This window comes from Physeter macrocephalus, chromosome 15 (genome assembly GCF_002837175.3).
Source record: "Physeter macrocephalus isolate SW-GA chromosome 15, ASM283717v5, whole genome shotgun sequence".
NCBI classification, from domain to species: domain Eukaryota; kingdom Metazoa; phylum Chordata; class Mammalia; order Artiodactyla; family Physeteridae; genus Physeter; species Physeter macrocephalus.
The window spans coordinates 21,506,003-21,524,203 of NC_041228.1; the positions used below are offsets into that span (position 1 = coordinate 21,506,003).

General features: G+C 37.3%; 1 protein-coding gene across 1 annotated transcript in view; it reads left to right on the forward strand.

Moving 5' to 3' along the window:
- Nucleotides 1-457: 457 nt before the first annotated feature.
- EIF3H (eukaryotic translation initiation factor 3 subunit H) overlaps nt 458-18,201 on the forward strand; it is an 88,592-nt gene continuing 70,848 nt past the window's right edge. The window contains exon 1 of the mRNA XM_007100176.4: nt 458-617. Coding sequence (XP_007100238.1) covers nt 486-617 — 132 coding nt within the window. The 5' untranslated portion in view covers nt 458-485. The remainder of the gene's footprint in view (nt 618-18,201) is intronic.

Below are 18,201 nucleotides of genomic sequence, written 5' to 3' on the forward strand. Positions count from 1 at the left end.
ATTTTAAACTGCAATATGTCTCATCACTAATTAACAGAATGACGTTAGACAAATCACGTCTCAATTTCCTAACATGGGAGTTTGTATAGCTCTTCATAGTTTCCAAGACTGGAAATGGGGATTAATTTAAAAAATTAGAAGTGAAAGCATTTTTTACGAATGGGACGCTACACAAATGCGAGCTATAATGCAGTTATGATCAACTGCCTAGTGGAGACCGACTAAACATAAAGTGCAAAACATTTTAAAAAGTCCATTTTTTCCTTTCTCAAAAGCTTTCTGTAAGCCGTAAACGCACAACGCGCACGTGCAGAGGATTCCTTTGCAGAAGAAGGTGACTGGAACTGAGAAAGGAGGCGGGGCCTTCCCCGGCCTTTCCTAAGAGCTCCGCCTCTCGAACGCCAGACTGCGCCTGACGTCACGTGAAGCTTGTACTTCCGCTTCCGGTTACTCACGTTTCTCTCTTTTCCTGTCCGGCTGGAAAGATGGCGTCCCGCAAGGAAGGCACCGGCTCTGCTGCCCCCTCTTCCAGCTCCACCACCGGCGCTGCAGGGAAAGGCAAAGGCAAAGGGGGGTCCGGAGATTCAGCCGTGAAGCAAGTGCAGATAGATGGCTTGGTGAGTGGGGTTCCGTCTCCCCAGGCCCACGTGGGGAGCTCAGTTCCCAGCCCGGTTCCGCCAGACGTGCTTCCCGGCAGCCTCTCCTCTGGGCTTGCTGAGGCTGGGCCAAGGTTTTTCCCTAAAACCTTTCTTTATCTTCACTTTCTGCTTGGGAGACGCGGCCGCTTTCTCTGTCATCTCATGGGGGAGGTGAGGGCTGAGAAAGGGGACCTAGGCTAGGGCGTGTGTGTGACAGATTTTTGGGGTCTTGTTTTGAGATGCCTGGGAGAGGGTATTTGGAGAATGACTCTTCTGGGAGACAAGTAGGTGACGGAGGTGTCGAGAAGGATCTAGGACTCTAGGGCTTTTGGAAGGGGAGAGTAAACTTTATTGCTTCCCTGCTGGCATCTGACATCTGTAACTTCACAAGTGGAGATTTACTTTGTAGCCACTTTTGAGCCTGTGGTTCAGCGCTTACCTGAAACCGCGTAATTGGAATAAATATCTTTTATGTTGGCTTCTCCTTTTCCCTGTCTGTGAACATTGGAGTGCCTCAGGATTTGGGTTTAGGCTTCCTTCCACCTGGTCTCCGCTTGACAAAGTAGATGAAAGCACAACTCTGGAGTCAGACTGCTTGGGTTGGAATCCAGCTCTAAAATTAGCTGAATGACATTGGGCATGTTACTTAATCTCTTTGTGCTTGGTAAATTAAATGGTAAAACGTGTTACCATTTAATTTTAGCTGCTACTGTTATTATTTGTAGAAGTTACAGTGGTAGACTTTCTTTAAGGCCCCTTTTCAAAGCTTTAAATATTATTTGTATTTTGATACCTCCTAGATTTATATTTCTTGCCAGACTTGGTTCTTGAATGTCACTCTTATATATCCAGCTGCCTGCTTGCTGTCACTGTTTGGATATCTCATAGGTACTTCAGATTTAACGTGTCCAAAATAAAATTATTGACTCTCCCTCTCCTTCTCTCCCACTCATTAATCTTACCTCAGTCTCTCCCATCTTAATAAATGGAACTACTAGCTCTGCATTTGAAAAACTCAAAACCTAGGGATTAATGTATGCTTGTTCTTTTTTTTACCCTCAGCATATAGTCCCTCAGCAAATTCTGTTTGTTTCACCTTCAAAATATATCAAATTCATCTGCTTCTCATTTCTGTGCCACCAACCACATCCACTTACAATAAAATACAGACTTCTTATACAGACTTCAGGGTTCTGCTACTCTTGTCTCTTTCTTCAAACTCACCTCATACTTTCTTCCAGGCTTCAGTCACAATGAGCTTTCAGAGTTTTGTTTTCTCGGCCTGAAATACTCTCGCAAATATTTTTCCTTCTCCGTGGCTTCTTTTGAGCCTTTAGGTATTGGCTTAAATGTCAGCATCTCAAGAAAGGCCTGGCCTAACAACCCGGTAAAAAATAGCCCCATCCCCATCACTCTTCATACATCACCTTTATTTCCTTCGTAGTATTTTCTACTGCCTGTAATTGTCTTGTTTGCTTTCTTGTTTGTCTCCCCCACTAGAATGTAAGCTACTGAGGGCAGGCAGGGATTATGGTTTTTAACCTGTTCTATTCCCAAAACTGAACAGGTTAATTGACATAGATAGGATAAACTGATGAATTTTGTACTGCTCCTGTTTCATGTCCCGATATCTTCTTTTAAAAAGATTATTTTAATGGCATCTTGACTTGTTTTCTTAGCCTGCATACTTTTATTAAAACATTCAATTAATGTGAACGTTCAGACCTTGTTAACTTTCCTCTTGAAATGGTTTTTTTTTTCCCCTCCTGGCCGCGTTGCACAGCATGTGGGATCTTAGTTCCCCCGACCAGGGATTGAACCTGTGCCCCCTGCAGTGGGAGCTCAGCGTCTTAACCACTGGACTGCCAGGGAAGTCCCTTGAAATGTTTTTAGTGACTTTGCAATGAATTCAAGGCCCACCAAGATGTTGTCCTTGCTTTTGTGTTCACATTTATTTGCTACAATTTCCAAGCTTCTACGTAGGAATGGTTCATTCCAGCTACACAGGACTAATTTGGTTAGCCTCATGTTTAATCACATTTGTTTCTAGTGTCTTGGTAATGGCCAAGGCCAATTTTTCTTCTTTTTTTCTTGAGCCTTTCCTTTCTAAGCTTTAGTCCTGTTTCATCAATTTTTTCTGTATCTTTAATGTTACCTTTCTCTTAACATGTGACCATTGTCAGACTTTCCCATATTAAAATGTTCAGCCCTGTCTCTTTTTACTTAGTACTTTGTGTTCATTCTTAGTCCCCACTTTTTTCCTTGAAGTCAGTGGTTAAAGAATTTATCTATATTCGTGGTCTTCCATTCTTTTTTTAACTCACTGCTACTAGAATCTGCCATCACCAAGTCCCTGACTTAGTTTTTAAAAAGGTCATTGATAACATTATCAAAGAACTGTTAAAAAAAAATCAGGATATATTATACATGCAAAATAGCATCTGGAGTACATAATTTAAATAATCACAAAGTAAACAATTCACTTACCTGGCATTTAACTTGAGAAATAGAACATTATGAGTATCTTTGAAGTCCCTTCCCCTGTTTCATCCTTTTCTCCCATCCCTTCTTCGAAACCTGTAATCACTCTTGTGAGCTTTGTTTCAGTGATTTCTTAGTTTTCTCTATAACTTCACCACACAGCGTATTCCCAATTTGTTTAGTTTGTTCTGTTTATAGTAATAAAAAATGAAATATTAATTAAATCATAGTATATGTTTGCCTGTGTCTTGAATCATATATATGCATATCTCATACCATGATTTTGAGATTATTCTGTTCTAGAGTGAGGAGCTATAATTCATTCATTTTCATTACTGTATAGCATTTCATTGTATGACTAGAACATAATTTTCTTCATCTAAATGTTAATGGACAGTTAGATGGCTTGTTTTCGTTGTGTGAAATGATATCTCTCAATAATCTTAATTGTGCATTTCAGTAGGCTTGTCAGTGTCTTTTGTTGTACATTGTGCAGAGTCAGTGCTCAGTATATCCTTGTAGAATGGATGAGTGAGTCGTCATTGTAGTCAGGTGGTCTCATTGTTCCTAGAGAAGATCAAGCTAATTCTTCCTATTGGACTTTTCTTGTAAAACCCACCTTGTTCCCCCAAAACCAGGCTGAATCTTACCTTTCTTATGTACATTATACTTTTGATACTCAAAGTATGGTCCAAGGACAAGCAAGACAAGCAGAATTGGCCTCGCCTGGTAGCTTGTTAGAAATACAGAAATATAGTATTCCAGAATTTTTCCTGATCTACTGTTTCAGGTAATTTATAGCAAATTAATGTTTGAGTAGTACTGCTCTGGGCCGCATCAGTCTCTTCCTTTCTCTGAACTTTTTGTGGTGACAGCTTGTGTTGCTCATCTTGGCGTGTAATCATATGCTGTTAATGAAAGGTTTACTGTATATTAAGGAGAGTCAGGAGGAGTACTAGTAGGTATCCCTAAGTAAGGTAGTTTACCTGCCTTAGGTAGGCAAACCTAAGTCCATCTGACTTTTTCATCTCAGGTTGCTTCCAAGGTTTGGATAACCCTGCAGACATCCTGGGCATTGTTTCTTTCCCTTAAGGCGAGAAAGTTTGTTGAAATCCATTTCCTTTTTTAAAAAAACTTCATGACAGTGCGTGCTTCCTGTGTTTATGGCATATACACCATTGGTGACGAGCTATATTAGTGTTGTTCCTTGTAGCTTTGTGGGGTTGATTGAAGGAGCTTAGCATACGTGGTATTTCACATGGAGATGATTTAATGAATAGCATTTCTGAACCTTAGTTTCTTCTGCTTTAATGTGAGGATAAGGCATGGCCTTCCTACTGTAATAAATAAAAGCTTAACATATAAAATTTCCTACTGATGTTTAATCATTGTCAATAACAGTTTTAGTAGCTGGGATTGATTTTAATAGTTGGTATTAGTTACAGTGGGATTCCAAACTGGATGCCTGACCAAGTAAATGGAATATAATGAGAAATTTAAACTGTAGTTGTTGCAGTCTAGATGAAATGGCATATATCACTTCCCAAATGCCTGCTTCGACATTAAAAAGTGTGGGCACAGTAAGTCTTTTACATCAGACTACTGGTTTTTTATCTTTTGCTCTCTTGTCACCTTTGGCTTCAACTAGCTCCTGTATAATTAGAAGTTCTGATCTTATTATCCAGGATTTCATAAGTTTATCCAGATATTTTAAGCCTTGGCAACCTTTTTCTGGGCCTTTAGCACCGATATTGGGGAGAAAAGCCTCTATAAATCATTAGGCTTTGAAGAGGGTGTTTGCCAGTTCTTATTTTTGTGTTCAGATACTCTCACTTTTACTTTACCAAGTCTCCTTTCGATAGTTTTTTAGATAAAAGTTCCCGATTTCAGCACTACATGAAAACTTGGTTGCATTTGCTTTTCTCTGGGAAATTAGTTCATAATTTTGTTTTTGTAAAATATTTAAATTACTACACTTGGATATTATTTCATTTGGCAGGATATGGGAAAATATACTTAAAGGGAAAATAACTTTATCTTTTCCCCCTGCAAACTACTGTTTGTAGAAGATTGTTCTGTAAAATGGTTACCTCCTGTAAAGATTAGACTTGATATCAAAGTATAGTATAATTTACATATCCATGTATTTGATGACAAACTGTACTTGTTTCATCAAAACCGAAGGGCTGAAGTGCGTACTGGTATATACCAGAGCCGTATTCTGGAGTTTTATTGATGTTGGTACCAAGCCCAAGCATACGAGAAAAAAAATGGATTTAGCAAAATAGTGGTAACTCAGTATTAACTTACTCAAAATATAAAAGTTTTTTACTCTTTGAGTCTGAATATCAACTTATTTTGGCATAAAATTTTAAGGATTTATTTTCCTCCCAAATAGTACCTAAATGCCACAGGTATTCATTGTATCTTGATGATTAATACGAAACATTTTTTTCCTCAATACCCTTACCTTCTATCCTTGTCCCCAACTAGTTTCATTTGATATAAGTAGCAAATGTTTGTTTATTTATGGGATAGCAGTAATGTGCTAAAATTGGATGTTTTAGAAAACAAAAAATGGTATACATTCATAGTAAGAAAAATTTGGAGAAATATAAAAACCACAAAGGAAATTAGTTTATAAGCTCATAACGAGGGTGGGTACACTGTTAAGAGTTCGGAATTTTCTTTTCTCGCGTTTCTCCAATGCTTTAATAAATATCTGTAGTTGAAGTTAATGGGTTAAAGGTGGTTGTGCACATTTTTAAGCATATGAAGCATGTTGCCAAACTGCTCTCCAGAATAGTTGTATAGTTCAGTGTGCTTTCCCACTTACAGACTATAGAGTGCTGTTTCTTGACACCATTGCCACCTGAAAGTTATGGTTTCTAAAAATCTTAGTCTTTATTTTTAAAATTAAGTATGTATGTTAGTATGCTTGTTACAGTGATTCATCAATTCAGTAAATATTTCCTGTCTGATAGTGCTAACACTCACAGATCTGCCTAAGTCACCCAGTCTTCTGGTATTATCTTTGGTTGTTCCTTAGGGTTTCCCTTGGATTCTCTTAAAGTCACTTAGTAGCTGTGGTCCTAGAATGCAGAAACTCCTTGGAAAAATCCTCATTACACAAAATAAAAGCAAACTTTACACGCTGACTTTTAAGATCCTCTTTACCTTTTGTTTATAGCCTCCAAATGAGAGCTTGTAGATATACTGTTTTCAAGTTTGGTTTAAGGGTAGCCTTGAAAACAAAACCAACATCTTTTTCTTTTGGGTAGAAGAAAACCCATTTTAGATTTTGTACAGAAATGCATAACCTTCAGTTTTGTTCTGAAGGACCTCTTGAGGATAAAGAAGGTGAATAATCACCTCCCCCTGGGATTATTGTGGTATACTTTTTATGCTGGAAAGTTGAAGTGCTTTTACTTTATTAAACCTGTTTAATTAAACACAGCCATTTCTCTGGGTACACATGGTACACAATCAAAACGCAAAAAAGAGTAGGTAGTGAAAAGAAACTCACTTTCTTTCCTATCTTCAACCACCCTCTTCTCAGGGGCAGTCACAGTTACTCTTTTTGAATGTTTCCTTCTGGACCTATTTTGGCAAGTATTGCCTCCTGTTAAGGAAGCAGAAACAAACTGTAATCGAAGCACCTAAAAATCACCTTAAGGCCTTCTAGTTAAGCAGTGGTTCATGCTTCTGAATATAATAAACTTAAACTGTGTTGGGAAGCAGACAGCTCATAACAGCTTTGAAATTTTGTTTGTTTTGTGTGAGAGGGGAAATGAATTTTCTTCCATCTAAGGCTTTTACTTTAGGAAAATTATCTTCTAGCTATATGTGGGAAAATTTGCTTATTGGTTATGTATATTGAGTTGGTAAAGTAAAAATTTAATATTATAAGTTAAATATCCTCAGTTAACATTTAAGTAAAATTATACATTTGTATGTTTGATTGCATCATTGTACTTTCTTGTGACTAATTTTTTTGATGAGAGCAGAGCTATCCTGTTGAATTTCTTGAGGCTGCGTTGTCCTTCCCCTTTCCCCAACAATTAATAGTTGATTTAACTTTAAAACTGTGAACCATCAATGAGCATTAGATCCAAGAGAATAATTATGAAATACGGTCTTTCAACTGCAATATTATAGAAGCAATATTAGTTAAGTGTATTGGAACATTGTAACTAATCCCATATGTGTCAGGAGCAAAATATCTTTTTTTTTTTTCTTATTGAAGTTACTTGAATTTCTTTCACATCAAAACTTAACAGCAGTGATTTAAATCCTGTTTATTATTTGATTCAGCCAGTTATGAAATGGAACCCCATCCCACTTGAGCCATAAAATGCGTTAAATTTAAGACTAATGCTGCTTTCTGTTTTTTGAATTTACATTTTGGCAGTAACTACCTTCTTTGTTCAGTGTTAGAAAAAATGATCCAGGCTTAACCAAATAAGAAAACTGCCAAGTTCACAGATCAGTCAGCGAGAGAAGCCAGAATTAAATGAAAGTCTAGATATTGACTTTACAGAATATGCTAAGGGGAGATTCTGTGGCATTACAGTTTCTTTAAGACTAAAATTCTTCCACAGTAATAGCTGTTCTTTGACGGTGATTGATGTGAGAAATTCAGGCTATGGACCTTACTTCCCAGAATCTACAAAACTGGAATAAAGCCAGCTAGGAATCATGCATCCTGTCTGACCTCTTCTGTCTGGCTAGCAACTGGTGCAGTTTGGGCTTTACCTTTTTATTTCAGACTTTTAAGAAACTCTTGTAGTGGATCTAGTCTTTATTTTTAGCAAGGATAATGATGTTTTTAAGGAAACTTACATCTATCCATCCATATACATATACACAATATTTTGAATAAATCAATCAATTTACTCACACTCTTGACTTTTTAATGCAGATTTAAAAAATCTTGTCCTGAAACCCTGTGGTATTGGTTGTTATAAGATATAGCTCTAGGTACAGATGCCTGATAAAGTCTTAACAAAAATGGAAATTTGGCATTAGGTGGCTGATTTTTAATAAGTCATATTTATATCTTATAAGACTGAAAAAAAATCTCTGAGGAATAGACTCTGAACATTCTGAGGAGACAAGGGTAAGTGCCATGAGGGTATCTGGCATATTCTAGTCACTCACTAAATATTTGTGGGATAGATAGATGGATGGATGAATGAAAGAGATTAGGTAAAATATTTATTGTAAAATAGTAGTTGTAATAGTAGCTAATGTTTATTGAGGCTTTACTAGGCACAGTGTGATAGGTACTTTGGGTGGGTTATTTTTTAATCCTTGTAACTATGCTGTGAGAATAGGTACTGACTGATTTATCTCCATAGGAGATAGGTGGTAAGGTAACCTGCTTAAGGCCACGGAGCTGGCGCTCAAGCTTAATTTTTAATTCTAGTGCCCAGACTAAACTATGCTATATGGTTTTCCTGTTTGTGCAGACCAGAGGTTCACATTTGTGTGTACTTGTAAGAATTAATTTTAAGCTTTTAGTAAAGTTTTCTCTCTCACTTGAACATTTTTTTTTCCACAAAAATAAAGATTAATTCTAGAGTTACTGTGTACTAGACAACAAATGGAAGACAGCAAATCAAGGTTTGCATGTTGGGGCTTCAGCTGGGCTTGCTCACTCGATAAATGATTTACTGTCTTACCTCTGTCTTAACAGAGCATGTGATTCAAAGTGGAGTTCTGCTGCTGAAATGAATTTGTTTTTACCCTTCTTAAAAATACAGAGTTCAGAATAGAATCAAAACTAAGAGAATAGTGGTCTGAGCCCAGCAAGTGCCTGTCCTCTCCTATAGCAAGCGGGGGTTGGGGGGAAGCTATGGGTTTGATAGCTACACAGTTTAGAGTTCACATCTATTGAGATAATGTTATATTTTGAGAGACTTCGTTATCAGTGACATAAATTAGGAAGTGTTTGATTATAAACTCTCAATGTTCCACTCCTGGAGTTGGGAGAGAACTGTACCTGCCTAACGTTACAGGTTCTATAAACCAGTGCTGATTAAGTGTGAACTGTTACTGGTCTGCCTGAGACAAGCAGGGGATTCAGACTGAGTCTTTAGAAACTTTGACAGCAGTTTAATATTGCTTTGTAGCCAAGCTTGTGACCCCTGGGCTTGTATTCTCTATGTCTTTAAAAATATGTTTTCACTTTCTAGTAAGTAATTTTTATTCTTTGATTAAAATATTGGTCTGTGGTCGACAGGAGGAAAATGAGTTTCTTTGGTGCTTGTAGTTTGAGAAGCACTGTTATAAACGATTTTTATGCCTATTATAGGTAATAGCATCTTCCTATAACCAGAGTCTAATAATATTTAGTAGAACCTACCTAAAATAATATTGTGATCACTAAATACCACTACTTTTTTTATTATCAGGTTTAATGGTAAAACATTTTAATGATGTCAACATTTCTTATCTGTGAACTCTAACAAGATGAACAAATAGATTCAGTGTTTGTTTACCCTAGGTGCACAGTACAGGTTGCAACCTGAGATCAGTCCTTATGAGCTCAGCTTTATAAAAGAAGGTTAAAAATGATAGATGGTATAGTTCTAACAATTTGGAACTACTTAGGTCCCAAATCATTTAAACTGGGCTTTCAACAGATCCTTTTTATGTGTCGTACAGAGACAGTGGGAAACCTGCTGCTTTTCCTGGTGAAGATTTATTGCCATAAGTTTGCACAAAGTCTGAATTGATATTTTGCTGATTTATAATTGGCTTAGGTTAGGCTTCTCTTAAACAGATCTCTCTGCTTGTTGAAAACCAGTCTGTGTACCTAGAAGTTACCTGTTTCACCTTGATGGTGTGTACATATGCATATTTTCTGGTAATTTTTGTACGTGTGCAGCGACATCTGTGAATTGAGTTGAAGAGTAACCGTATCGACAAGAGATTAGAATTTAAAGTCAGCAGGTGCTCAGGCTTATAGTGTGTGGATTTTTTCTTTTTCCTTTCCTTTCAGAGCCACTTAACCATGCTTCATTCAGTCCATATTTTTTTTTAATGTACCCCAAAGAACATGCTAAAATCAAGATATATTATGTCCACACCATTCTGTCAACTCAGGAGCCCTGTCAAAAAAGGAAATTAAATTAGTTTGTTCTTCTTTGTGCGACTCCGTACAGTAAATTGCATTGATTGCTGTATTTTAAAATCATTTCCCTTAATTTTTCTTTATTTGATGTTTTTTGAATTAAAAACAAATACATGCCTATTAGGACTAAGTAAATAATACAAAGATTCATAGAAGAAAAGGTATGTCCTTCCACACCATTCTTGTTCATACAAACATAAATGCATAACTGCATGTATATAATACATTTTTATTACTACTTTTTAAAACTCTTTCTAACCCTTTGTGTGTCATGGGCCTCTGGGAATCTGGCAAATGCCATGGACCTTTTTTCCGAGAAAATGCCCTTAAGTATATAGACACAAAATACTGCATTTGATTTTAAGAGGTTCTTATATCTCTTTAAGTTCATTGTGACCTTCAGATTTGAATGTTTGCTTTTAGGGTTTATAGACTTGGAGAAGTATACTTGTTAATGTAGAATTTTGGGTAGTGTGGATATTTTTTAGCCATGTCTTTTTTTGGGGTGTGTGTGTTTGTTTGTAAACATGTAAACATCCAATTTCTGGTGAATTAGTTTTACCTAAACAGATTTTTCTAGGTAACTGAAATTGTCTATTAATTACCTAATTAATCTCATTAAGTCTAAAATACTTGAAAAATTCTGAATGTTATACTTTGACTTCTAAAATAATACAGATTTATTTTTGATTTATCTTGATTTATTTTTGATTACTTAGGCTTATTATAAACTTGAGTTATTTTAAAATTGAGTTTATATATACACATATAAAATATAAATAATGTCAATATAGCAGTGGTTCTTAATCTAGTTCCTTGCACCTTATAGCATTTCAGGTGATCTTTGAGCTCTGAAATTGGGCATAAAATTTGGAGCGGGTACATACGAATTGTTCCTTTATCATATAGACATTTTAAAAGTACATACAGTTTTTTAAAGTTAAGGTATTATTTATACACAATAAAACCCACTCATTTTAAATGTACAGTCTGAAGAACTTTAGTAGTTGTAAATAATTATATAATGGGAACCACAATTATACAATTATTTGTGACCTTCTGCCCTCAGTATCCTCCCCCTCACTTGGCCCCAAGGCAACCACTTATCAGCTGTGGTTTTGCCTTTTCTAGAATTCCATATAAAGGAAGTCATATAGTACATAGCATTTTGTTGACTTCTTTCACTCAGTATAATGTTTTTGAGATTCCCTGTTGTTGTATTGATGCTTTGTTCCTTTTTAGTGCTGAGTAGTATTCCATAGAATGGATAGCCTATTGCAGTTGTTTATCCACCTGTGTTTGGTAGACTTTTGGGTTGCTTCCAGGTTTTGGCTGTTATGAATAGTGCTACTGTGAACATTTGTGAACATATCTTTGTGTGAATATGTTTTTATTCTTCTTGGGTAAATTCTGAGGAGTAGGAATTTGGATCAGGTAGTAAGTTTATATTTAACTATACGATATTGCAACTACTGTTTTCTATCTTTCTACCAACAATTTTCAGGGAGCTCTAGCTTTTTGGAAAGGTCTTAGTTTCCAGTTCCTTGAGTCAAACAAGTCAAGACCCCATCTGCTGACCCAGGACAGAGATTGGGCTGTAGCCCAGTTCCTTGCCCTTGGGGATTGTATCTAGGTCTGATGTACCTTCGGATACTGCTCGTTAACTCACAGGGTTAATGCTCTGGTCTGTGAGTTTTCTCTTCTAGCTTGGTTGACTGTCTAGTTAAGCTTTTCAGAAATGCAGCTTATTCATCATTTCTACATACACACAGGAGTAGAGGGGGTTGAGGTACTTCGTATTCGTATATTGCAAGGCCTGAAAGTTCCAGATTCAGTTCTTAAATTACTTTTTAACTTTGAACTTCATTAGAGTTGCTACCTTGATTAGAAGAATTTTGGGTGGTAACTTCATAGACGTATGTTTACCAGGTAAAGATTAACCTTGACATTGGTATTAGAAATATTGCTGATTATAAAAGCCATGGCAAACCTTTCCTGAAAGGATTTTATTAATATATTGTTTCATAATTCATCAACAAAAATGATAGGAAATTGTTAGTTTTGAATTATGTAGTAGTATCTTAGGATGTAGCTGAGTCTGCTAGGAGATTGGGTTTATTATTTCTGTCCCAGAGTTTCTGGTAAAAACAGGAACGTGTACTACTCCCACCCTGCTGCTGGTCATCCCTCTTGAGGCCTTTCTGTTCCCTTAAAATACAACTTGTATATTTTATGAAAAGCAAATATTAGTATTTTTTTGAACTAGTGTTTAAAACCCATCGTTGGCAAATATTCACTTCACCCAGCTCTTCGTAGGGCTGACTGCTTGTTCCTCAGCTCTCTGCTCAGGGGTCATCGCAGAGAGAGGCCTTTTCCCGATCAACCTAGCTAACAGCACAGTTCTCTGTTTTCTTCATGGTGCTTTTAACAGTGTATAAGCACGTTAATTTTCTTAATTGTCATTCTAGAATAGTGGTTCGTAAACTGTGAGAATCCCCAACACTCTTTTAGAGGGTATCCGAGATCTAAACTATTTTCGTAATAATAACTATAAACATTATTTGTCACTTTTACTCTCATTCTTTCACGAGTGTTTAATGGAGGTTTTCAGATGCTACATGATGTGTTATGTAAAAGACTGAATGCAGAAGCAGATAGGAGAATACAGTTGTCTTTTATTAAGCTAGACATTAATAGGATTTACAAAACTATAAAACAGTGTCATTCTCCTATCCTGGTTAAAATTTATTTTTGAAAAGGTAAATGTTTTACAGAAATGTGAAACAATGTCATTTTTGTATCCTGATTAAGTTTTTGGTTTTGGAAAGTAGTTATTTTTCATAAAAATGTAATTTAAGTTAGTTTGTGATGCATTTATTGTTTTAAGTGAATAAGGTATTTTGAACATTGTTTGGTTTGAATTTTCATATGTAAATATCAATAGAAAAGTTTTTTGAGGTCCACAGTAGTTTTTAAGAGTGTTAAAAGGGCCCTTTGATCAAAACATGTGAGAACTGATGTTCTAAAATATAAGCCCCATGAAAGTAAAGGCCTTATGTATTTGATTTAGTTTCATATTCACAGGGCCTGGCATTGCTATAACTGGCCTGTAGAAGTCACTCAGCAAATATCGAATGGATTAATGAGTGAATGAAAGAAACTGAAAATAACAGAATTCTGGTGATTCTGTGCAGGGCTTCCTTTCAAGTTTTTCTGTAGTAATGGGTCTTTGTAGACATCATATTTGATAGAAAATTACTCCAGTTCATCAGAAAGCATAATCTTTATTTTGGTCAGATTTAAATTGTTCCCTGGTATGGAACTGAAAGTTTCTGATGTGATTTTGATTAGAGATTGTGCTAAGTGTTCCTTTCCAGGAAGGATGGAAGATTTTACCGATCATGCTTATTAATTAACTCAAAGTTTAGGTTGATTGACTTCTGGTATAATTAATTTATTTGGATTTTAGATTATTATTTATATTTTATCCTATAGTATTGAGAATACTTTCTGTCTTGGAAGTTAAATTCTTTGTTGCTTTTAGCCTTTGGGGCAAAGTTAGGTTTTCATTTTTTTTTTTAAATGCCAGACACTTAAAGAAATAATATTTTGTTCATTGGAGATTAGAAATAGTCTGCTTTGCTTTTTCAAATTGCCTGCACTGAATAGTAAACAATAATACGAAAAAATGGTTCCTCTAGGGTAGTTTCAGCAGACAGGAAGTCTGTTTACTGTCTTGCAAGTTGGGATTCTTTGGCAAGATTTGCCCATCCTGAGAACATGGGAACTTCAGAAAGCTAGGAGATGGTTCTAGAGACTGCTGACCTATTCCAAGAACAGTACTTAACTGTGCAGGGCATATCAAGGAGGTTAGTAAGCATTTAGACTCAGAATATGACAGTGTTAAGGAGGTGTAGAAGAATTTGGTAATTTCAGATTCTGCTGGCCAGTTTGTTTCTGTCCCGTAAGGCATAATTTGTAGAAGAATCTTCATTTACCTGCTAATTTATAGGGATAAAGGAACCTGGTCCGCACTAGTTTATAAGTAGTCATGAATATGGGGTCAGGCTATAAAGAGTAAGTTTTACTCTGCTATAGACATGTGAATACTTCTCAGATGAACTGCTCACATTACCTTTCCTCTCATTTTTTTATTGTAGGGATCCTTCCAAGTAGGGCTTGAGTTTCTCTTTATGCTTTTATAAATAAAAGGTTCATTCTTGGGTCTGTATTTATCAGTGTACTCACTTTTTAGCAACACAGGGAGTCTTAAAACAGGAAAGAAAACTTGTGGTTTAACCAGTTGAGTGCATTGCAATCACCTGAGAAGTTATAACAGAACAAAAGGACTTCCCTGGTGGTTCAGTGGTTGAGAATCCGCCTGCCAGTGCAGGGGACACGGGTTCAAGCCCTGGTCTGGGAAGGTCCCACATGCCGCAGAGCAACTAAGCCCATGTACCACAACCACTGAGCCTGTGTGCCACAACTACTGAGCCCGTGCGCCTAGAGCCCATGCTCCGCAACAAGAGAAGCCACCGCAGTGAGAAGCCCGTGCACTGCAACAAAGAGTAGCCCCTGCTCCCCGCAACTAGAGAAAGCCTGCGCACAGCAACGAAGACCCAACACAACCAAAAAAACAAAAACACCCACCTCATTAAAAAAAAAAACAAAAAACAGAACAAAAAAGGAAGGCTGGTCCATACCACCTTATTAAAAGTTAGAATGAAGTAGGATGTTAGAATCACCTGGAGAATCTAAAAACAAAAAATAGAAACTAAAACCAAAAAAAAAAAGCCCACAAAACCCCAAACCCAAAAAACCAGTATAGGAACCCCAACCCAGGTTAACTAACTCTGATTTTGGGGGATTGGGTTTCAGGCATCAGTATTTTAAAAATACTGATGGCTGTCATATGTAGCCAGGGTGAAGACCTCTCTTCATTTATTTAAAAAAGCTCCCCAGGTCATTTTGATAAGCTAAGAACATTTGTGATGCTTATAAACAAAATATAATAGAAGAGTATGTTTTTGTTTTGGAGAGCTATTAAGCTTTTCATGTATCTTGCTTTTAAGAGTAAGAACAGGTAGCATGACATCAGTAAACAGGATTAATTAAAAGTATATCAGCACTGTTTTATGGACAGAAGCATATGATTGGTTGGAGGGAGAGAAAAATGAAAGGCCAGTAAGCATGGCTGAAACAGGACATGTGTGGTGGAACGTTCCCATCTTGTGGCTTGTGAGGATAGTGCTGCTAAAGATAAAGAGCTGAATCGCATTCTTACAATCAGTGGCAGTTTCCTGTTCATGCTACTTCTTGTTATCAGGGCGCAAAAAAATGTGACCAGTACCATTCCCTCAGTCTTTTTGCTGCAGGTCCCTGTAAATCCTTCACTGAACTTTTCTTTACTCCATGCAGAAACCCTGCGTCTACAACTTAGTTACAGAGACTTCTTCCAGAGCTGTTGCCACTGCATTCTGTTTCAGTCTTGTTATGAAAAACATATTTGGAGCCTAAAGTTAGTTACTGTGAAGTAAGTAATTAAATGTACCTTGGTGTCAGAAGTCAGATCTCACTTTCCTGATTTAATAAATCTATGTCAGATTATCTGTTTCCTCCTCTGTAAAATGGGAAAATAATGTTACTGGCTTTGTAGAGTGATTGTGAAGATTAAATGAGTAATTGCATGTGAGGCACTTGGTGGAGTGCTTGACATAAGTGATTGATAAATGTTTACCATTCATTCCTTTAGCAAATATATTTTGAGTATTTTTTATGTGCTAGTACCTGTGTTGGGTGTTGAAGATGCGGGGAGTAAAAACATCCCTTCATTTTTACGAGGACATTTAAGAGGGGAGGCCATGAGCAGTGCATGGATTCTTACTTACAATACCAATAATAAATGGAATAGTTTTCTATAGACAGTAAGTTCTTGGTCATTTGTGTAGAATTTCAGAAGGCTGTATGGCAGTAGGTTCCTTCTGCCTGGGAATTTCCTGTGACATCTGAGTGAGCCTACTCTGAAGTTTGTAACGCAGTTCCAGTACGTTATTTTTTCAACTAAAGAATTGAGATTTTAATGTGTATATAGGAAATAGGAAGGCTCTAAATGTCAAAATGAAGAATGAGTTTGCTTAGTTTTGATAAAGTTTTTTTCTGAATGTTTTATTTCATCAGATTTTATTAAATCGGCAAGATAATTTTAGTGATCACCAGGCCTTTCCTAAAGGCTTCTATTTTGGACAGCCATAAATGCTAGAGAGAATTCATCTTTAAAATGGAAATACTCTTTTCTGAAACTGTCACCTGTGGTCCTTAGTTTGTCTTTCAAAGTAAGACGCATCCTCTAGTGCTTCACCATTTGGAAAGTGCTCTTTATGAGTGTCCCTAGCCTGGAGAGAGATTTGATTTCATTGAACTGGTTCTCATCACAGGGTTTTAAACTTTCTCTCTTATAATTAGCTCTTTTGGGGTATACTTATTCATGTTGATTGTGTTTAGCCGATGGTTAAACCACTGTGCTTTTCCCGTTGCTCAGTTGAATACTGTTACTGGTGAATTTTCTCTTGGTTGTTATAGAGAACTGGCTGTAACAGGTCAGCGATGCTAGAAGGAGTGAGATAATAATTTCTTTTACTTGGAGCACTGTCCTTCTGTGGATGCTCTATAAATTGCATTGATTCTTGGGGCAAGCGTATCAGGCTGCTATGCTGTTTGGTTACATTGCTCCCAGCCCCTTTACAGTTCGCTTTGGTAAGAGTGAAGACAGTGTTTCAATATAAGATATTTTTAAACTATGCTAGTTTGTTTTTAAACATAATAATTATTTTTCTCATCTCTATTTTCTTTATAAAAGGAAATAAGGTTATTTTGGCCTGGCTTTTTGTGAAACTATGCTGGGCCCTAGTCATCAATACTGCTTTTTTTTTTTTTTTTTTTTTTTTTTTTGGGTGGTATGCGGGCCTCTCACTGTTGTGGCCTCTCCCGTTGTGGAGCGCAGGCTCAGCGGCCATGGCTCACGGGCCCAGTCGCTGCGGCATGTGGGATCCTCCCGGACCGGGGCACGAACCCGTATCCCTTGCATCGGCAGGCGGACTCTCAACCACTGTGCCACCAGGGAAGCCCTAATACTGCTTTTTGCACACACCACCGGGGCATGAATCCGTGTCCCCTGCATCGGCAGGCGGATTCTCAACCACTGCGCCACCAGGGAAGCCTTGTACCCTTTTTTTAGATTCCACATATAAGCAATATCATATTTGTCTTTGTTTGACTTACTTCACTCAGTATGACAATCTCTAGGTCCATCCATGTTGCTGCAAATGGCATTATTTCGTTCTTTTTTTTATGGCTAATATTCCATTGTATGTGTGTACCACATCTTCTTTATCCATTCCTCTGTTGATGAACATTTAGGTTGCTTCCATGTGTATTGTAAATAGTGCTGCAGTGAACATCGGGGTGCATGTATCTTTTCGAATTATGGTTTCCTCCTGATACATGCCCAGGAGTAGGATTGCTGGATTATATGGTAGCTCTATTTTTAGTTTTTTTTTTTAGATGTTGGGGGTAGGAGTTTATTAATTTTTATTTATTCATTTTTGCTGTGTTGGGTCTTCATTTCTGTACGAGGGCTTTCTCTAGTTGTGGCAAGTGGGGGACACTCTTCGTCGCGGTGCGTGGGCCTCTCACTATCACGGCCTCTCGTTGTGGAGCACAGGCTCCAGATGCGCAGGCTCAGTAGTAGTGGCTCACGGGCCTAGTTGCTCCGCGGCATGTGGGATCCTCCCAGACCAGGGCTCGAACCCGTGTCCCCTGCACTAGCAGGCAGATTCTCAACAACTGCACCACCAGGGAAGCCCCTATTTTTAGTTTTTAGTTTTAGTTTTTGTTTTTTGTTTGTTTTTTGTGGTACACGGGCCTCTCACTGTTGTGGCCTCTCCC